Source organism: Rattus rattus, chromosome 2 (assembly GCF_011064425.1).
Source record: "Rattus rattus isolate New Zealand chromosome 2, Rrattus_CSIRO_v1, whole genome shotgun sequence".
NCBI lineage: Eukaryota > Metazoa > Chordata > Mammalia > Rodentia > Muridae > Rattus > Rattus rattus.
In genome coordinates, this window is record NC_046155.1 from 60,877,077 (window position 1) to 60,899,819 (window position 22,743).

Here is a 22,743-nt window from a genome sequence, read left to right on the forward strand (position 1 = left end):
CTGTGGGAAACACTGTGGGTTTCAAAGCCTTCATGTCATCAGGTAGCAACCGGATATCTCCTTGGAAGAACCCAATTTTGCCTCCACAGGAAAATATGACACCCTGGAAGAAGATGGAGGATGAGGCTCAGTGCCTGGGTCAGTGTAGGCTGTCCTACCTCTGATGGACATGAGAGAGAAACCGGAAATCGGCAGGTGTGTCCTTCTGCAAAACACCTGCTTCCTGCCGATCCAAATACCCAAGTCAGTCTCTGAGAGGCTCCCCCAGGAAGGATGAAAACGGATTACTGTCGAAGTGGCAAGACAGATAACAGACTGTGACGCTGTGGGTCCCGCCCTCAGGCTCTGCCACAGATCTGTCCCAGCCTATCCAAGATACCATCCTTCATGAGAAGCACGCATCTTGTGCACTAAAAAAAATTGCAGCCAGTTAAAATAAAAAATAAAAACAATAAATAAATAAATTAAATTAAAAAACATGCCTTCAATTAAGATTGTCCCAATTTGAGAAATACTAAAATATGTGTAAAGTTTTATTAGTAGCAATGTGGCATTTTGTACATCAACCAAGCATGTACTGGATGAAGAGATACTCGGTGCGGAGCGAGGGCGTGAAAAGACCTCTTTCCCACAGCATCTGTGGTATTGAAATATTAGTGCTTCATTCATCCTCAAATTAGCTTTGGAATGGCTGGAAATTTTGGAGACCACTCCAAGAAGGGACACACACACTGTGTTTGGCAATACCACCTTACACACTCAAGTGATATGTAAAATTGCTCCCTGGGGATAGCTGGATCAAATGTTTCCCCTTACTGCCCCACTGAAGGCACTTTCTCTAACCCTGGATCCTCTCAAAATGCTAATCAATATATAAGTAAAAATGTCTGGTGAGTCCGCTCCGGATTAAGAGAAAACAGACAATAAGAGCTCTGTGACGTCAAGAGCAAGCACTAACCTCCTTAGGTATTCAGACTTACTCGATGAACCGCTGTAAGCCATGACTCAGAGAGACCAAGGGAGTGTGGTATGTCTGTGCTTGATTCTGTACAGAATGGACTAGGGATGTTTTACATCCCTGGATTTTGAATAAATGTGCAGCCAGCAAGTTAGGAACCCCCTTTCCTACCTGCTAGGCACACAGGACACTCACCTGGACAAGCCTCTCAAACATATGGGCCAAGGGAAGGTAGGATATGCTCACATCCTCAGGGGTGGGCTGGAAGATAGGCTGGAGACCGGGGACAAACAACAGTGGATTGGTCTTAAGTTTCTCTTCCAATAGAGATTTTAAAACTCCCCTTCTCCCTTTTGATTAAGCCTGTCTGACTGAAACCGTCCCATCTAACTGAGAGTAATAGTGTAGAGAAAAAACTTGATATTTTGGCATCATCTTTAGATTCCTAAAATGCATAGCACGCAAACACCTCCCTGGGCACTTAATGTATTTCACGATCTGATGTATCCTGTAACCATTCAGTGCAGCGGTCCTGAAACACTGAGGCTTGACATGCAGTCCTAAAGACTATCTCAGTGTTTTCCATGCTTGTTATTGGTTTACATGCCAAACGCCCTACGGGCTCCTGTGTTTAGCCACTTTGTCCCCAGGTGGTCCGACTGTCCTCTGGGGTTACAGAACTTTTACAAGGTGGAGCCTCACTGGAGGAAAGGGGTTACTTGGGGTGGATCTGGAGGTGTTGTACCCCAACCCCATTCCCTGTCTGCTGGTTCTTGATCCACCAATATATGAAGAAATCCCAGTTACACAGGCCTCACAATGGAGCTGCCTGGCATCATGTCACTCTGCAAACTTTAAGTCAAGTAACCCTCCCCTAGAAATCACCTACGTCAGGCGTTTTATCACAGTGATGAGAAAAATAAACTTTAACCATGTTCCTCCTAAAAAAAGCTTAAAGCCAAGTCACATTTTAGCAAGAGCCTCTTTTTTGACTGACCACTGACCTCCAGAAATTTGAGGAAAGCAGCCATGTTTGAAACGATATTTTGATGGGTCAGCATAGCTCCTTTGGGGTCACCTGTGGGAAAGCAGAGGTGAAGAGAAAGGTCCTTAGCATGGCTAATCTGTAACTTTTGACCTTGAAGGACGCTAAATTCAGTTTGGTTCTGTTCTAGAGACAAAAGTTGTCCTGTTGACTGGACCTTTCTGTAGGCATTCATGCCTCTGCTCGTAATTGATTCATGCCCCCCCCCAGAAATTCTCCCACTTTCTGTGTTACTGACCTCTGCCTTAACTTATAACACAGGCAGCATCTCAGATGATAACAGTAAAACAGAAAGTTACAAATAAACTCTTCTTGTGCTGTTCACATGTTTAAGACTTTATACCTAAGATCTTGCAACAATGTTGCTATGAAATTTATAAACCGGGCATACTGGAATAGTCCACAACAAATATAAGTAAACCATCTACTAAATGTTGAAACATAGGCATCTTGTGGAGAACCAACACTGAGTTACCCTGACTGAAACCATCCCAGTGGTACATTCATTAAACCATCCCAATGGTACATTCTATGAAACTGTCCCCATGGTACATCTGATTGAAGCTGTAGAAGGGTAGAGGAAAAGGTGACACTTGGACCCCATCTGTAAGACTCCTAGCATCCACAGCATGCAGATGCTACCATTTGTATTCAGGGGTCTGTTGCCTTATGCTCGTGTTTTTCTATCTGGGAACCCATTCATAAATGGCTCAGGTTGTGAGCATGCAGGGACAGGGTAGCAGCATGGTATGTTCTAGCTCCCTGGGAGCTCTGTCAAGTTGTCACAGGCACTGACCTGTAGTTCCACTGGTGAAACAGATAACACTTAGATCCTCTGGGTTCGGAGGCTGGAGGAGGAGCACAAGGATGTTAGTCTGCGGTGAACCAAGAGTGGACTATACAAAGCTCAAATTCAGGAAGAACACTTACCACTGGTTTTTTGAAGTTCTCTTTGCCTAGATTCTAAGAGCACAGGAAATAAAAAACAACAAAGAAACAAAAAAGAGTCATTGAGGGTGGACAGACAGACCTGACAGTCAGCTCTTCCTTCCCCTGTTCTCAACCTCCCAATTTCCAACCTGGAGTTAGCCCATAAGCCAATAATGATAAACAATGGAAGCATCAGAGAAAGGCAGAAAGTTTCTCCAGAATGTTAATCTAAAGGAAGTAGGTCTCAAATTTATCATTTTCTTAAGGTCCCGTCATCAAAGATCATAATTAAACCTTTCTTTCTTGGATGATATACCATGACTATGCCAGGATGTATGCTACGCTAGTCACTTTCCTGAGCAATTCACACACACACACACACACACACACACACACAAATTCATTTAACCCTTGCCACCATATCTGTGAGATTAGGAACACTTTAATCTTCCATGTGTAGCTAGGGAGAGATGTAGCTTGTAACAGGTGAATAACTCGGGCAAGCTGCATCAGGATCCAGATTCATAAACATCCTTGGGGTTCTCCATCCATTCATTCTATACCCAGAAGGGTATACAGCTAGCCAAGGAAGTCTGTCCACCTCTGTCATGAGTTTTGTACTTGTCTTCAGGTTTCAGAGTCTGGTTCACGTACACTCTCCTCGAATAACAGCAGCCCTCTGCTTCCGTGGGGATGGCCTGTGTCCCACTCATGTGATAAACCGCCTACCTCACGGCACGCTGGCTTTGACTCTCACCTCAGCGTCATGCAGGGACAACATCTCAATGCCACACTTCTCTCCTCGTTTCATCAGGTCATCATCAAAAGGGTCCATGAGGATGACTGTCTTCAGGCCTGGGGTAAGGTCCTTTTCCACATTTTCTATCAGCATTGTTGCTTTTTGGGGTGTATCACAGATCACGACGGAGATATCAGCTAAAAGCAGAAACCGAGTCAGAGGTCACCACCCTATTCTGTTAAATGCATGGCTCTTTGGGGAAAAAAAATGGGGTGGGTATTAAATGTCAAAGCCAGTAGGTTCCTGAATGAGACTGCATCTGGAAATAAGGTTTACAGAGTTCAAACGGAAATGCTCTACTGATTATAAAAAGGGAAAAGGAAAAACGATGAGTGTAGCTGGAATGCCAGCCCTTTTATTTTCTAATGTTGCTGACAATTTTAGTGTCTAGAACTTCGTGAATCCTTTTGTTTAAGAAAACTCATCCAATACTGTCTCCTGGGTATATTTGTACCGCTGTTCTGCAGAGCGGGGAGCAGTTGAGGAAGGCGAGTGCAAATGGAATCTTTAGAAGGCAGATGGTTTATGATTCTCAATGTCATCGTTTCTGTAGTATCTACTATTCAAACAAAGCTACTCAGCCTACAATGCAGAGACAAAAGACACTCCCTCAGGTGACTGAAAGGACGCTGCTGCCAGTTGAACTTGGTCTCCTTTCTCTAACAGTGCCAGTGTTCTGTATATTTACAGGCCTATTGGTGCATATTGCTTGCATGGACTGAATTAAGTGTTCAAGCTTTCAGAGGAGTAGGAAATGGTCCCTATGCTTACACTGTGACTCAGGCAGGCCCATAGCATGCAGACTTGTATTCCGTGTATTCAAAGTAGTCTGGCCTCTAAACTAGCCCATGCCATCTTAAGTTTGCCGGACCTCTTATCTAAGCGTACCTTTGTCACGGGGATTTTTGTAGTTTCTGTGTAAATGACATTCTAAATACTATAATATCAGAAATGTAAGAAAAAGGAAATAAAGAAAACTGAAGCATTATTCGTCATTGAGAAAGAATAAAATTAAAAAGTAATAGCGAAAACGTTACCTCTGTTGATGACATAGATGATGGCTTCTGCTCCCAGTGTGTCATACAGGGGGACAGCTACCATGGAATATGTGTAACAGGCTAACTCGGAGATGACCCACTGCAGAGAAAAAGTTCAAGTTAAGTACCAGAAGTTGACTTTGAAGAGCTTTGATTCAGATATTCAACTAACGAATACTTACTGAGTATGCTTACTTTTTTAAACCTTTAGGAATGGCCATAGAGATTATCACTTAGCCTGCTATAAGGGGCATTTAAATAACTAAGTTAAGATATGCACAAAAATAACCATAAAGCCAAGGTAGACCAGCACACAGAAGAAAAGAGTGATCATTTCACCCATAAGAGATGTGGAAAGCATTGTAGAGACTACGAGAGGCAGAGACCCCTTTCAGGAGTAGAGGTCAAGAGTATCTGGTCCAAGGAAGCTGAGGAAGCTAGACAGAACTTCCAAGGATTGCTAATATTTGAGATAAAAAAAATCTGAATACAATGGAAATGAACAAAGCAAAAAAGCCATGGCCGCTGTGCCCTTACACAAGCATGAGGAGTGTCACAAAGAAACATCGCTCATAACCGGTGGACTACGTCGTCTTACAGATTGATCTGTGTCCCTACCCTATTCATGTTGAAACTGTAATCCTCAATAGGATGTAAGGTTAAATATGAACATAAGAATATGACCATAATCCAGAGATGAAGAAGATACCTGGGATGTATGTGCTCAGAGTAAGGACAGAGGGAGAGGCATAGTGAAAAGATAGCCACCTGCAGATCATAGGAGATACATCAGGAGAAAGTCTCCTGTGGGCACCTACATCTACATCACTATGGTAGTCCTGGAAGACTGACTGACACCCTGGATTTGATGTATCAGTCTTAGGCCAAATAAAGTCACTTTTTCTTACTGTAGCTCCCACACTGGGGTGCATAGTACTTTTCAGGACTTAATTTAAAAACCTAACTAGAGCAATGTCTCTAACAAATGCAAAGGGCCCGCAAAGTCTCTTTTTAAGGATAGCGGAACTTGGGCGTAAGATTATTTCCAACCATCCTAGTGTGTGGTATCTACTTTGAGCTCACCATGGAAAGACGGTGACGGCCAGGCTCAACAGCTACGGCCGCGCTGGTTTATTAGGTCAAATACAAAGTCTAATTCTAACACCGATTCATCTCGTTCTCCAGCACCTTCGAGATTTTATGGAGCCATCCCTCATAATGTCTTTATTTTTCCACATACGAAGATCAGAGTGACTTAAAATGATCCACACTGAAGTCCAACTACACAGGCTAGAGCAGCAGACACTCAGCAGAGATTTAAGGAGCCTCGGAAGCCTGGCTCTTTTGAACTAAAAGAGTGGAATCTTTATATGGCTTGGGAAAATCATCAGCAAGGGTCAGAATGCTGTACTGGAGGACATCAATTCACTTAGCTTCGACACGGTACCTCTGGCCTATTTTGAGCAAAGATGCCAATAAATTGGTCCTGCGATGGCTTGTATCCTTTATGCAAAAGACAGGAGCCCAGGTACTCTGCTCGATCAGACACCTAGGAGAGAGGATAGGGGGTCAGGGAGAAGAGGTCAAAATCCAAGCAAGGCCAAAGCAGCTCCTGGCACACAAGCAAAGGCATTTCCTAAGCATGAGCTTGACTTGCCTGCTTGTAGGATATCCACTTGTAGGGCTGGTTCGGCTTTCTGTATCCCAAGCAAGGTCCATTGTCTAAAGCACAAAACATTGGAAGCAAATCAATTCTAGCTGCGAATCATTTGGACCAGAGAAGAGAGAAGAGCACCCAGAAAAGGCCCAGACACCGAGGCTAAACCTAGCAAGGATCTGCATTTCTCGGGTGTCCATGAAATCCAAGGGCAAACATTTAGGAAATAGTACAAGACAGTACCGATGCCATAGCTATCATGATAAGATGGGCATTCAGGCCACCAATGTGTACAAGCCCAAGTGACATGAATTAGCTGCACACATAAAAACAAATAGCCTGGGGCTGGAGAGATGGCTCAGCAGTTAAGAGCACTGACTGCTTTTCCAGAGGACCTGAGTTCAAATCCCAGCAACCATATGGTGGCTCACAACCATCTGTAATGGGATCCCGTGCCCTCTTCCGGTGTGTCCGAAGACAGTGACAGTGTACTCACATACATGAAATAAATACATCTTAAAAAATAAAATAATAAAATAACAGCCTGTATTAAATGAGAGACAGAGAAAAAAATGAGCATCTCTGTAATAAAAATATGCTAATGATATAAAATCAAAATATGAATCATCATCATTCTTTTGACAACATTCATAATACTATTTCCTCCCATTGTTCTTATCTGTGGTTTTGTACATATATGCCCATGCCCATATTTGGAATAAACAGAAGAATTTGGTGCTTCCTCCCCCAATTTGTTATAAACATTGCCATGCTATTTTTTCTCTGTGGAATTTGAACAGCCATCTACAGTCCTCGACTTTACTTCATTGTGGATCTATACAGTGGTTTCAAGCGCCTCACTCCCTCTAAATAATGCTATGGCAAATATTATCAAATTTACCATTTCAATTTAGAGTATTTCCTCAGTGTGCGTTAGTGTGAAATAAGAGGGGTAGATAGTTTTGCCCCCACTGTGCGTGGTGCCACTCCCAAGCAGGTGGGCCTGGGGTGCATTAATACCCAGGCAGGCAAGCCGCACACCTCCACCGTTCTTATCTTTGCTTCCTGCTCGAGGTCCAGCCCTGACTTGCCTCAGTAACCAACTAGGAAAAGGAAGTGTTAAGTCAAACCACCCCTACCTTCCCCAGTTACTTCTGGCCATGACTTTGATCACAACCATAGGAAGCAAACTAAGGCGGAAGGGGCGGGGACCTTGACACTCGGCTCTGAGTGCCTTGGCCAAACCGTTGTAAACAGTTACTTTTGTTCACACAATTGAGTTGTAACACACTCTCACAGATGTAAACAGTGTTGTTTAAAATGGATTTCTGGCTTTATAGATTTGGAAAGTTATTACTTTCATCTATTTTAACAATTAACGAAAATGGATCTTTCCCACGTTGTTGTATTTTTATCTATTCCCATGGGTCAGCTGTACACGTACTCGTTTCTGTGAGCCTGTCTTCTAAGATGTGCAGCCTCAGAAAAGAACATGTTCGCCTTCAATAGTTCCCCAATTTGCGTCTTACACTGGACAGCAAGAGAATTCAACTTATAAACCTCTAAACCACTTGGCCTACCTTAAAATCAGAACAAAGTCTGGGGATTCTGGGAGTGTGGCTCAGCGGTAGAAATGGACCTGGCATGTACCAGGCTCTGGGGTCAGCCCTCAGCACCCTCAACAGAAATAGACACGAATGAACGAGTGAAGAGTCCAAGGGCTCAGACAAATGCTGAGAGGAATTCAGGGCTTTGCCAAGGGAATCACAGCTGAGAGCCAAAGGCAAACACGTGAGTCTCGATTGTGTGATGAAGGAAGAAGAGAAGCAGGAAAGAGAGAGCTACTTCCAGCAGGGAAGAGATAGCCACTTCCATTAGGGAGATAAGAACAATGACCGAGGACAATGGCTAAGAGGAACTCCACCACTTCCTGCTCAAACCGCTACAGGAAAGGCCCAGAAGTAAAACTTCAGGCAAATATTCCCTGGAGTGCGCAGGTCCTGATCTGCCCATTGACCACAGCCACTGATCCCTGGGCCCTCCAGAGAGCGCTTTTGTCCTGCAATTAGTCTTTAATGACAGCTGCTGTTGATTGAATGCATGTGCCCCAGCAGGCACAAGCCTGCTCTTCCCAGCTATTGTCATCCCTGATGTAATAAGAACTATGAAGGCCTGGACTGAACCAATTCAAAGCTCGTCTAATAAGAGGGAGAGTCCACGGATGTGGAGGAGACTCTCACGCCTTCTCGTTAGTTCCTGATTAATAATACTGGCAGCAGAGGACGCTAGCCAAGAAGCCAAATAATTAGCCCAAAGGGCGACAGCTCAGATCTCATTAAACTCCATGTTCCGTCAGCTTTCGTTTGCAACCTCCTACCTTGTTTAACTTACTCAACTCGGCCTTGCTTGGGTTCTAAGTCATGGCAACTTTCCAAGAGTGCAGGTGAGAACAAGGCCATAACCAGACGGACACCCAGAGCTAAGTAGTTTGAAGGGCATACAGAATCCCCAGAACCCCTCTTTTGAATGCGTCCTAAGAATCAATAGGTCTCGTTTTTCTGGAATTCTGATTCAATAGGGAAAAAAAAGCTGAACCAGAGAGTACACGTTTTAACCAATATTCCCCGATAAGTCTGGGAGTCAAAAGGACTGGTTGATATATTCAACCCCAGATAACACCTGCGTTCATAAGCCATATCAACCTTACCACTTGAACTCTAATTTATTTAAATTTTTCAAAAGACGCTGAATAAAATGTCTTCTTCTCAGTCACATGTGACATACAGAATGCCTTCGGTTTAGTTGAAAACCAGCATATAGTCTAGGTGTTTAACAGACCTTCTACAGACAGGACACCACAAGGAAATTCAGTTCTAGTCATCCACTACCTCAAGTCCCCAGAAAAGTAAAGCCTTGAGTGTTTGATTTTCTTTCTGATATCTCCATGGAATTCAAACAAGTGCTGATTTAGACCCAGAAGTGCTATGCACAGGCTCTTGTGGAGACATCCTACGGAAAGTTTCCTTACCTGACTATATCTCTACAGAGTCTAGAGAGAGAAAACATGGCTCATGTGTTATTGGGACTGACTTGAGACATGTAACATGATTACTTCCAGTGGCATTTATTTTCCTGCACACAAAAAACCCTACATTCTTTTCTAATTTCTCAAAAAAATTATATTGTTTGATAAACTCTATTTGTGCAATGTATTGTGCATCTAATTTGCATTTTAAAAGTCAAACCCTGGAGTCTGCTCTAAGTTTAAAATCAAAATTAATAGGTGTGTCTTTTTGTAAACACTGGGTCTTAAGGGCTTATCTATAGTCGAGCATAAACACAGGCAGGCAGTTAATAAAAATCTACCCTGAACAAAAGAGGAAAATATGGTGCAAATTTAAAGTAAGTAAGTTTATCAAGTTTTCTATCACTGTGACAAAACGCCGTGACCAAAAGCAACTTGGAGGTAAAAGGGTTTCTTTCACTTACTTATCCTGGTAACCACCGAGGGGAGTCAGGGCAGGAACTCACACAAGACAGGAATATGGAGAGAAGCAGGAGCCAACACAGAGGCCATGGAGGGTGCTTACTGTGCCCATCGTGGCTTTCTCAGCCCAGGGGTGACACTGCCCATCATGAGGTGGGCCCTCCTTTATCAATCACTAGTTGAGAAAATGCCTGCAGCCCTATCTTATAATTTTCTCACAAGAAGTCCACATTTTTAATATCTCAAGTCATTTTAGACATTTACTGTCTTATCTTGAATAAAAAATATACAAAGAAAAAAGTGTATATTGTATATGTACGATATATATAAAATGTATGTATACATATTTATATATACCACATTTCCTTAATCCATTCCTCTATTCCTAGACACCTAGGTTGGTTCCATACCTTAGCTATCCTGATGTCTCTGTGATGAGCTGAATTGGAGTCCTTTGGGGTAAATATTCAGGAATAGTTGTAGCTGGACCATGTGGTTTAGTTTTGTGAGGAACTAATGTCTGAACTTTATTTTAGGGAGAATGGGGGAAATGTTACATTGTATACTTGCGCAAATGTGTCCTATGTAGTCGGATCACGTACAATGAATGCACACAATCAAAATGTAAAATGTGCTACTAATTTTCAAAGGAAAGGCTAAAAAACAAATCTTTACTAATGAGGAATAACTATTTTAGTTACAATATTGACCAATTTACGTAACAGAATCATCAAACTGCATCCTAACAGGTATAGGCTTAAGTAACAACCCCAAACCTTTGTACTTCTGGGACCTTGTAAGTGTTCTTGAACCTTGGAGTCTCCAATTCCTGGTCTTTAAGATAGAGAGTAACAGTAATTAGCTAGCAGAGTGCATAGGTAACTGTTGTAGCCGTTGCGCAGTTAGTTTTTCCTGAGGGTCGATGATACATTGAAAGGGTGGAAGAGATAAAGGCCACACCAGCAAACTGACACAAGGCAGAGTGCTGCTCCCAAGATAAAGGATACAGAGAGTCGCAAGCCAGACACTTAGGAAAGGAAACTTGGGCATCTAGCAATGGACTCAACAGTAGGAGACTCGCTAAAGCTTCAAAACCTCATTTGTTCCAAAGGAACTTAACAAAACCCGTGGGTGTTTCATTTGTTTTGTTTTGTTTTGTTTCATTTCGTTTTGTTTTCTCAAGGCCACAGATGACTATGTGATATTAAGACAGCATGACTAGAAGCTTGATGCAGAGGTCAAACTAGAGCTTAGAACTTCTCCAAGTTTCCACTATTAATCTTGACTCAGGTTGTTTATATGCATTTACTGCAAGGAGATATATTATCAACAGATGTTCTGTGAACAAACGTAGTGTGTGTGGAAACGCCTGCCTACACAGCGCTGGTTCAGGTGTGGGCAGGCGGTTTCTTCTGTGTTGAGAACCCTTTTAGAGAGCATTTGCAGTGAAACCTGATGTGGAAGAACTGAATTCTGAGCTCTTCCCAGCAGGCCTCACTCTGACATGGTGGTTTATGTCTCTGCCATATCCTGAGGCTCTTTATGGTTTAGAAGACAGTCAGGGAGGACCAGGATGAGCCAAAGCCAACTGGGGTTTCTTTCAGACAAGGCCAAGTGACCAGGCTTACCAGACACAGCAAGTCCTCTTTGGAAAACTTCATACAACGTCTTGGCGTCTGAGAAGTAATAAAGGATTAGGTCATTGTTCTTCTGGAAAGCGCCTCTCCGTGCTCCTCCCTAGAACACAAGACCCAGTGTGAGTTTCTCTCCACTCTCTCCAAAACTTTCATGGGCTGAGATACCATAACTGCTGACTTCTGAAGTCACCGGGACATAATCTTCCTCAGTCAACTTTTTTTTTTTAAATTTAATATATATGAGTACATTATAGCTGTCTTCAGACACACCAGAAGAGGGATTGAATCCCATGGCTGTGAGCCACCATGTGGGTGCTGGGAATTGAACTCAGGACCTCTGGAAGAACAGTCAGCGCTCTTAACCACTGAGCCATCTCTCCAGCCCCTCAGTCAACTTTTAAAATTAAAATTGTTCCTTGAAGCTTTCACGCAGGCATCTGACCACACCCACCCCCTACCCTCTCTGCCTCTTCCTATTCCCACCTCTCCCCTCCCTCCAGTCCTCCTTTCTTGTCTTTTTTTTTTTAGCTCAGAATCTATATAAACTGAGGTCACGACTTCTCCATCTTCTGGCTAAGGTTTTCCTTTTATTGTGGGTGAGAACAACCAGAGGCGTCCGGAAGCAGCCAGAGCAGAGAGACAAATAGGCGACCATGGTCATCAGATTGGACCTGAGTATGAGGATTAGATCAGGAACAGGGAGGGAGGGACCTGGAGAGAGACAGAGACAGAGCGTATACAAATGGGGTTCTAAGAAGAAAGATTAGTGACCGGAAGGAAGCCCGAGAGCTGGAGGGAGTCTAGCTAGGACCCTAGCATGCAGCGCACAGTTGGAACCTGTACTAGGCACCTGCAGGGATTCTGGCTTGGGCTTTGGCATGCTAATAGGTGCTGATAAGTGTTACAGGCAGCCCTGTTCCTTCTGCCAGTGATAAGGGTGAGTGGCTCCTTTGTCAGAGGGAAACCGGCTTCACAGGTTCCTCAGGAATGCTGGCCTTTGTCTCCTACATACCAGGACTACCTTTTGAGGCCGAGGAAGCAGAATTTCCCTGGGACCTGAATCCACCAGAGTGTGAGTGAAGAACAATCCAGAGGTTTGTGGGTAATTGCCAGTGGCTACCCCACTGAATTCCCACACACACAGCAGCTTCTAACAGTTCCCCCAGCGGAGTCAGAGCATAGCACCATGAGCACCTCCTCCTTCCATGCTTAATTAAAAAAAATTAATGCTTTTATTTACTTATTGCATGCATGTGTGTATGTGTTGGTATGTGTGCCGTAGGACATGTTTGGAGTTCAGAAAGCAACATGGAGGTGGCTCTCCTCTCCTACCATGTGGACCCTGTTAGGTCTCAAACCAGACAAATAACTGATGTCTACCATATCAAAGCAGACCTGGCAGCCAAGTTCTCCCAACATCCCTCTGTCCTACCTGTTACAGGGTTATGGTTGGCATGCCCCACTCCCTAACCTAAACCTCTCCAGCTGCTCTTCTTCCAGCGGCCCTCCCCATATCCAGCCATTTTGGTTACCAGACCATTTCATCTACCTCACCCTCTGGGCCTCTTGGTCTGACTCTCCCTCGCCCCACGGCTCAGCTCAGTGTCATTTTTCCTCTGGACTCTCCCAGATGTCCTTGTCTCTGGCTACGCTCTCTCCCTCCTATCTATAATAAACCTTCCCCTCTTCCACCATGCTGAGGAAGCAGTAATGTCCTTCCTTTTTATTCCTTTTTTCATGAGTCTGGTGCAGGAACCTGGGATTGGTATATAAGAGTCCCCTTCCAAGGAACGTGGCCTCTCTGAACCAAACTGCTGATTTGACTCTCCTAAGGTATGTGTGGATCATTTGTTTCTGCTGGCTCTGGCCCCACATTCTATTTTTTCTTTTTTTTTTTCCCTCCATCTTTATTAAATTGGGTATTTCTTATTTAAATTTCAATTGTTATTCCCTTTTCCGGTTTCCAGGCCAACATCCCCCCAACCCCTCCCCTCCCCTTCTATATGGGTGTTCCCCCCCCATCCTCCCCCATTACCACCCCTCCCCCAACAATCACGTTCACTGGGGTCCAGTCTTGGCAGGACCAAGGGCTTCCCTTCCACTGGTGCCCTTACTAGGATATTCATTGCTACCTATGAGGTCAGAGTCCAGGGTCAGTCCATGTATAGTCTTTAGGTAGTGGCTTAGTCCCTGGAAGCTCTTCGCCCCACATTCTAGAGCCCACCTTCTCAGCTACTACTCCTCTCCACACACTCTAACAATTCCTCACCACAGGTTTCTTCAGCTCCCTGAGCCTTCTACACCCTCCCAAGGCACCTGCCTGGACGTTCTCAGCTCAGGCTGCTTTACCAGATCCCCTTCCTCTGGTCTCTAATCTCTCTAGCCTCCCACTAGGAACTGCAGTCACATAGCTTCTGGTCTCACCTCCCTCCTACCTTTTTATGTCTTTTTTTTTTTTCATTCATTCCCAGGGGACTGAACTCATGCAGTAAGCCCCTTTCCCCACTGAGCTATCTCTGCAGCCCCCAGTCAATGTCTTCAACCTAAAGTTGTGGTACGGTCATGTATAATTTACATGCACATACCCATGCAAGTCCATGTGTGTGAATGTCTGTGTACATGTCTCCACGTGAGTATGTGTGCGTACTCCTGAGTATGTGAAGAGAGAACTCATAAACACAGAGAGCTTGTGACACTTGAGTGTCACTGACGTCAGACCTGGGTGTCACGCCCTTACGGTCATCTTTAAATTAGAGTAATTTATTGTGTCGGAATAATGTGTGGGTGTGCATACCTCGGCACGTGCGTGGGAGGCAGAAGACAAGTCTGTGAGGCTGGTTCTCCCATCTTCCCACAGCTTCTGGGCATTGAACTCGGTCTCCAGCCCACAGAGCAAGCATTTGTATCCACTAAGCATTCTACTAGCAAAACCAGCTGGGAATTATGTAGAATCAGAGTGGATAACTCCGAGTCTTGCCTGCTGTGTTTTATGAATAAAGTTTTATTGAACACAGTCCTGATCATTTATGTACCTGTTGCTGGTGCTTTCACTCTCTAACAGCATTAAGCGGAGGCCAGCTCCAGACGCCTCTTACAGAGGGAGGGTCCCTTGCTTTAAGGGAGATCAAAAGATGTTTGGAAGGAAACCATAGACGCAGAGGGGGAGGAGCCTAGATGACTGAGGATGGCTTCCCGAGAATAGGAAGGTGCATCACTGAAGGAGATGTGGACGGTGGTTGAGAGGAAGACTGAAGGTGATGGCCTATAAACGGAGCAGGCAAGGGAGGCTGTCGGTAGAGTAGGAGGGCGCAAGTGGCCCGAGACAAGGGTGCTCTTCACTCTCAAGAGGGAACTGGATGGAAACGGATGGTGCTCGCCACTGTGGAGGCTGAGGGAAGGAAAGGCAGGGGAACTCAAGAAAACAGTCTCGGCCACCTCACACACTGGGTGTTTCCACGAAGCTGGTCTCCTAGCAGAGTGTCTCCCTAAACGGTAGACGGTAAGTATTTTAGGCTTCATAGAACACATATAAGCTGACCTTTATAGACAATTTACCTAGTTAAAGATTTGAAAACCATCTTAACTCTGTCCTTAGTTTACATCTGCACAGAAAGGGGAGAAGTTAGCAACCCATGATCCAGACCACCACCGTCTAGTGCTGGTTTTATTGTGTTTCAAGGGAAATTTGCTGACAACAAGACATTTATTTACATTTGCAGGTTGAAGGTTCACTTCCCCACGTTCTTCCCCTTCGTGTTACACCCCAGGGTTTGAATCGCAGTTTGTGCTTAGTCAAGGCTGACAAACTGAAGGCCATTACCTCAATCCCTACAGACTGGTTGTCCAAGTCAATGAGAGGTAAGACTGGCTGAGGTCTGTTGATCAGCCACAGGAAGATAGCCGTTCCAAATGTCAGGAGGCAGATCAGGGCCGGGGTCGGAAGTGGGGAAAACAAGAAGTTAAAAATAAAAAGCATCTTTGTGAATACCAACAGGAAATTCAGACCTTAAAAAAAAAAGAAAAACAAAGAAAAAGTTAGAGGAAGTGGATATATTTTTATGTTATGTTTTACTTTGTTTATAGAGGTGCACACGCCTCTCTCTCTCTCTCTCTCTCTCTCTCTCTCTCTCTCTCTCTCTCTCTCTCTCATGTTCTCTCAACAGAGCTGGGCCTCTCTAGAGTTTCTAGCACTGTTTACCTTGGCAATGTCGAAAATAATGGAAGCGGTCTCCACCCCAGCCACTTGACCGTCCTCACACAAGGCAGAAGGGATCAAAGAAGACAAGTTAATCATTTCCCAATTGCGAGAGCCAACTGCCTCTTTGTTTGTGGCCCACAGAGCCTAGAAGGCCACCTCACCACCTATCACAGTAGGGAGAGTGAACCAAACAGCTTCTCCCACTCAGGCAGAGTCCAGCTCTTCCGCCTGGGCTCCCCTGGGGCATAAACTAAACAGAAGGGACCTCTACAGAGGTGATGTCACGACTTTCACAAATCAACCATCCTGCACGAAAGACATTTCCTGCTGGCCAGATAGGCACCGCTTGTTGCTTTGTGTTCTGAAGCACCAAGTGGGTAACTAAGAGTAACTAAAACACAAGCTCCCGTGTCCAGTATCCTGCATCCCCATCACAGAAGCCCCGGGGAACCATTTCTCCCGAGATCAACGTCGGAGGTACAGAGAAAGGCTGTCAAGAATGTGCTCGATACACGATGAGCAAGTAGGAAAGGCTCTTGAAGGAACCAGAGCACACACGCTTCCCATGACTTTTCCAGCCACCCCATAAGTGAGCCAGCCCTTCTGTCTGTCCTTTCATAAGGTTCAGACTTGGACAGGCTAATAGCAGCCAATGAGTAACGATTATGCCCAGCCCTAAGCGGAGTCGGATAACAACATCATGAGGTACCGTCACTGAACACGAAGCTCCTAAGAGGGGCAACGACTTTTCCAAGCGCACAAGCTTGTTTTCCTTGCTCCTTCCCTAGAGCTATCCTCACACACCTCGCTGTTTTCTTATTGTTTCTAGGCTCAGGGCTCAGAAACCAAATATCTGGGGCCTTACAGATCACAGCAAATGAAGTCACAGATCTGCATTCTTCAAACTTGACTGCAACACGCAGCAGAGCAGCATCTCAGAGTCCAGGCCAACTGATCCTACTCAAAATCAAAATGGCAAAAACAAGCCCAATAAAACGTTTTGTCAGGTCAGGATCTTAGCTATGCTTAGAGTTTTGTGAGGCAGCTGCCAGTAGTTGGCCTCTAGAACCTTCTTCAGTGAAGGCAATTCTTCCTTCCCATCCAAAATAGTCTTAAGACATCGGGGAGGGGTTTCTTTTAGGGATTGGAGGGGAAGAAAAAACGCAAGAAAGAATTCCAGGTCACTGTTCTCATGGTGGGTCCCTTGCCTAACTATGGAGTAGTTACTTTCCATTTTATGGAAGAAAATGAAACTCCAGAGGCAGAGACAACAGCTCTGAAACGCCATGCTTTCTACATTGAGTCCAGGGGTAGAAAATAAAAGAGAAACAGGAGCCGAGTGTTACCCAAGCTGGAGTGTGAAACATTAGAGAACAATCGTGGCTCCCTGGCAGGGTTCTAATAGCTGGGACTTGGGAGTCTAGCTACACCTGGGCTTTCCAACCACGAGGGTCTCCGGGAGCCAAAGTGTGTAAGAGCAGCCACATAGGTCACCATCTTTAGGACAGCTATTCCAAGCCAGTATGGAAGGGAGATAACCCCAGGAAAACGGCTGCTTTGGCAGCAAGTAGCAACTAGAAATTGAGTTAGGGCTTGCCCCTACCTGCCTCTCAGTCCTCTCCTGGGGTGGGTAGGACACGGCTGTCAGCTAAGCTGGATCGTATCTCCCAGGTTTTCTGCCTTTGTCCCAAGCTCACCTGCAAATAAACAGATCCTCACCCGACCTCTTTCAACAGTGGGAACAAATTTGAGGCACCAAAAACTGTTGCCGTCTCCTCTAGAAGGCAAGCTGACATGAAACGAGGTAATGTTATAAACACTGTCTTCAAAGCAGGCTCTAAAGGTGAAGTTTCTGTTCAGTGTGGTAGGAGTGCAAAGGGTGTGTGGGAAGGCCAATGGCCTTGTAGGTAACCCCCTGGGAGAGAGGAGACTGGAAATCCTTGACTAGTCTCAAGAGGGGCAAATGCTGTCAATCACAGCTAATTGTTACCACATAGTCACATGGGCCCAGAGTCACTAGGTTGTCAAATTTTCCCTCCTTAGATAACCCAGAACACTAGATACCATAAAAAAAAACCCTCAGTTTCAATGAGTAGAAAGCTTTAAAAGAAACCAATAAGAACACATCTACTTTAATTTGAACCGCAGGCTGCCTGTGTTTGGCTAGTCCTTCCAGACGTACTTGGATCGTATTGCCTACAGAGAGGGAGTCTGTTCACGGCACCACAAACACTGGCCAGATTTACACATTTGGAGAGAATGAAAGGACCGTGGGTATGCTGGCAAGGGATTTGGTAAACTGAAGAAGGTACTGAAGGGTCTATGTATCTGCCGGCAGAAATGGCTTCTGTGCTGACTGAGTTCCCAACTCAAGAAGAGTCACAGAATTTTGGATGGTTTTCCCTGCTGCCCTTAACGTTTCAAAATTGTAACAACAACAACAACAACGATGACGACAACAGAATTAGCCGTTTTAACATATACTATTCAGGAGCATGGGAAGTCAATAATGTTCTTGCTATACAAGCACGAGGTCCACCTCCCGTGTAAAAATTGGGTTGTGGTGGCCCAACCTTACAATCCTCACACTAGAGAGGCAGAGGTAGGCAGGTCCCTGGGGCTTAGTGCCCAGTCAAGCTACCTTCATCACCAAGCTTTAGGTCCCAGCACAGAACTTGCCTCAGAAACTAAGGTGGCTGTCTCCTGAGAAACCACGTCTGAAGTTAATGCCACCTGTGCACCCCTGTGTGTATGCACTCTCCCACGTGTATCAGAATACTCACATGCACACTCATACATGCACACTTGGGTGGAAACCAGGGAAAGCACCGCTACCCTTCTCCTGGGTCCTGTGTGTACAGGTGAGATCCAGTCCCCTCTAGAGTCACCCATGTGAGCCCTCGCGTGGTGACATTTGTTCTTTACATTAATGCCACACCTCTGTGGAGAAAAATGTGCAAGGGAGAGTTGTAATCATGGTAACAAAAAAGGGGGGAGAGGTATTGTCTGCTGTGCCTGGGAGTTTCGGTTCCAGACCACCTCCACACAGAGGAGGAGCCACATTACACCTGAGGACGCCCCAACTGGCCAGCTTCCTCTGCATGTGGACCTGTGTCTCACCTCCTGTGGTGTGGCTGCACAGCCAGAGCCAAAGCCTCTCATTTCTTAGCTTCTAAAGGGTCTGGGATGTGAACTGAAACATAATCCCTGCCTCCAGACCTCTTTACAAGCTCCCTGAACCAATATTGCTTGGATTTTACCCCTCTGTGGAGTCGGGCAACATTTGTTCATTAAGTTTCATTTTATTTGAATGAAGATCTTGAGGGACCCTCTCTACACTATCACTCAAGCTGCACGTTGTTTGCTGTTGTGAATCTTTTGGGCTAACTCTATAGGTTAAATTTTTTCTCCCTTGGTAAGTCTCTTTCTTGTCAAATATATTTTTGTGCAAAGGTCTGGGTTGGATTATGAGCACCACAAAATGATTTTTGAAGTTAAATGAGTAATAGCTTATATTTTGGGGTCTGGAGAGATGGCTCAGTAGCTAAGGGCATGTTCGAGGATGACCTGAGTTTCTTCCTTGCACCTACAGGGTCTGGGAGGGCTCACAACCACCCGAGTCCAGCTTCCAGGATCTTCCATGCACTCTTCTGTCCTCCGTAGTCACCTGCACACATGTAGCATCCACTCACACAGACACACATCCGCATAGATAGGATCATCATTCTAGCCTGCTTTTTAAAGGTTGCATTTGTTTCACCTCCATTCTGTTCAGAACCTCATCTGTCAGCTGAGTCTCACCTTGAACCTATGGACCTGCTCACTTCATTGTCTGTAGCTCTTCCCAGGTCCAACAGGACTGTGCACTGCTCACAACCATCTCTGCTTACCTTCCTGAAGGCCACTTTCTCCTCACGGATCACTTTCTCTGCTAATGCTGGTCACCATCTGAAACAGGCCCAGCCCCCTATAATCCACTGCCCCTTCTGAGCTAATCTCCTTATAGGAACGGGGGCTTTTATTGTATTTCTTGCTGTGCCTACAGTATCTATCTCTACCATGCCAAACTTGTAGGAAACTCTAAACTAACTAACTAACTAACTAACTAACTAACTAACTAGCTAGCTAGCTACTCTCCCAGTCTAGGATAACCTATTCTAAATAGGTTTCAAATCTTAGGCCCCCAAAAGTCACTCTGGTCAGGCACCACCATGGCATACACCCATAATAGTCCAAGCATTTAGTAAACCAAAACAAGAGGATTATAAGTCCAAGACTAGCCTGGGCTGGAGAGTGAGACACTGGTGTTGGTTTGGTTTGGTTTGGTTTGGTTTGGTTTTAAGAACAACAACAACAACAAACTGGGTTGGAGAGATAGCTGAGTTGGTGAGGCACTTGCTACACAGGCAGGAAAACCTGAGCTAAATCCTAGATACTACATTAAAATTAAAAAAAAAATAAAAATAAATAAAAGCTAGGTACGGCTGAACGTGCTCACAATCCCAGTGCTAAGGAGACAGAAGCAGAGACAGGTGGATCCCCACAGTTCAAGGTCAAGCCAGCCCAGTCTACTTAGTGAGTTTCAGGTCAGTGAGAGTCTGTGTCTCAAAAATAAATAAATAGATGATAGATAGATGGTAGACAGACAGGAAGGAAGGAAGGAAGGAAGGAAGGAAGGAAGGAAGGAAGGAAGATAGATACATGCATACATACATACATACATACATACATACATATATATATATATATATATATATATATATATATATAGACAGACAGATAGATTAGATAGACAGAAAGACCAGACCAAACAAAAATGCCAAGGGGGCAAGGAAGAGTTTCTCCAATGAGAAGCCCACACCTATGTTTTTGATATTTTTCCTCTGATTCTTTCTCCTAACTCTAGTACTTAAGATCTGCACTCCAACTCTTCTTTCTAATGGCAAAGAGTGAAATAAAACAAGAAGCAAGGTATATGGTACTTGAGCAATGACACCTGAGGCTGTCTTCTGACTCACACAGACACACACACACACACACACACACACACACACACACACACACACACAGACACGTCACTCCAGCCAACCTTAAGAAGAATCCTCTCACATCAATAGTTTGGTAAAATAATGAAGCTAGTGGAAAGGGTGTCTTCATAATACCCACGAAAACCAGTTACACCAAGTCTACTTCTCTAGGCTGAGAGGACCTGCAAAGATGTGGTCTGTGGTTTACCGTCTGTACAAAGTCTAGCCAACAATCACCATGTTATTGGAGTCTTAGGAATTGCAGAAGGGCAAGCTATCTTTGTTTTCTATGCCTGGAGAATTATTTAATTAACTACCATTTTATAATAGTATATAAGTATTTGTGTTTATGATATTTGCAATATAATGATAAACTTAACAAAAATGATATTTGAAACTCTAAACTTAAAAAAAAAATCCTGCATTCTAGATAGTGACCAGGTTCATTTAGATGGAATTGGTTCTTCTGTTCTCTTGTTGCACATATCTGATGGTGAGGGAAAGCTCATTAAAATGGAGACCAGGGCCTGTGTCCTCACACCCAATTAGTTAACACATCATTCCATACTGAGCTCTCATTATTTTGTCTCCTAGAGACTATGCCCCATGCCTTATAACTCTTCATGACTCCAAAGGGCCATTAGGATGCTGAGTATCAAAGTTCTGACCTGGGCTTCCCACTTCCATTTCAGCCTCTACTGTGATTTCCCCTCGTTCCCAGCCACCTTCTCAGTTCTCAACCACAGAGTCTATATTTCCAGAGAAAGCAATGGCTAAAGGTCAAAGGACACTGCAAGCCAATAGTATCATTAGTATATCTAAAGGATGGTATAGCCTCTTCACTGATGTGAAGGAAGGTGAGTTCTATTTCCAGGCAACTGAGAGATGTCTCAAGGGAAAGGGAAAGTTGCATGTGACTGTGGGAAGCAGAGACAGAAGGACCCTAGGGATTTGACTGACCGACCACAACATAGGTGAATTGGTAAGGTTCAGTTTTAGTGAGGGGCCCTGCCTCAGATAGAGAGATGATAGATAGATAGATAGATAGATAGATAGATAGATAGATAGATAGATAGATAGATAGGAAAGGGATAGAAGACATTTGCTGTTGTCCTCTACATGCATCTGTCTGTGTGTACAATACAGCACATGCAAATACGCAAACATTTATTTACACATACCACACACAATGTGTGGAACCATTTTTCAAGACAAAACTTGATGGTATATGAGAGGCAGAATCAGGAAGAATATTTGAGCCCAGGAGTAATGAATACCTTTAAATCCAACACTTGGTGGGCAGAGACAGGCAGATCTGTGAGGTTAGCCTGGGCTACGGAGTGAGTTCTGGGACTGCCAGGGCTACACAGAGACACCCTGTCCTAAAAGAAACATCATGGAAACTGCAGCACTTACAGGAGTAAATGCAAACGTTTAGGGCTTTGCTCTGACTCGAAGGGTAAAGACACATTTACAACCAAGGCTGAAAACTCAAGAGTAAGCCCTGGAAACCACAGGGTGGAAGGAGAGAAATGACTTCCAGAAGACATTACCTGACCTCCCCCATGCACGTGGCCTGTGTGAGTGCACACACAAATAAGAAATATAATGAAGTTTCAACAAGGAAACAACTTTAGATCTGAGTCAGAGAGCTTGAAAATGGGAAGCATGCCTAAGGTAAAGATCTTCTCTCAAGTCCATACATCCGCCACAACTCCGATACCAATATGGTTTGCCTGGTCACCTGACGACCATTTGTAAAAAACACCCAGACAAGTGAAATTCAGAGTCCAGAGGGTTCTGATAAAATAATGGGCTAGGGCACACCCTTTCACGTCTGACATTCACAATCAACTACGCAAGTTTTCTCATCATTAAATAATCACAAAACACACTCAGTATGCATTGTAAACACATATTAAATAGCATTTCAGGCCGAAATATATTTTCTTTACTTATAATAAACAC

General features: G+C 44.4%; 1 protein-coding gene across 1 annotated transcript in view; it reads right to left on the bottom strand.

The window, feature by feature from the left end:
- Acsl5 (acyl-CoA synthetase long chain family member 5) overlaps positions 1-22,743 on the bottom strand; it is a 42,403-nt gene that overhangs the window by 12,178 nt on the left and 7,482 nt on the right. Inside the window, exons 2-12 of the mRNA XM_032892336.1 lie at positions 15,371-15,555; positions 11,542-11,650; positions 6,427-6,491; positions 6,217-6,318; positions 4,770-4,869; positions 3,691-3,869; positions 2,934-2,966; positions 2,800-2,851; positions 1,963-2,036; positions 1,154-1,231; positions 1-103 (exon numbers count right to left, since the gene is read on the bottom strand). The exon at positions 1-103 is cut by the window's left edge and continues 32 nt beyond it. Coding sequence (XP_032748227.1) covers positions 1-103; positions 1,154-1,231; positions 1,963-2,036; positions 2,800-2,851; positions 2,934-2,966; positions 3,691-3,869; positions 4,770-4,869; positions 6,217-6,318; positions 6,427-6,491; positions 11,542-11,650; positions 15,371-15,526 — 1,051 coding nt within the window. The 5' untranslated portion in view covers positions 15,527-15,555. The remainder of the gene's footprint in view (positions 104-1,153; positions 1,232-1,962; positions 2,037-2,799; positions 2,852-2,933; positions 2,967-3,690; positions 3,870-4,769; positions 4,870-6,216; positions 6,319-6,426; positions 6,492-11,541; positions 11,651-15,370; positions 15,556-22,743) is intronic.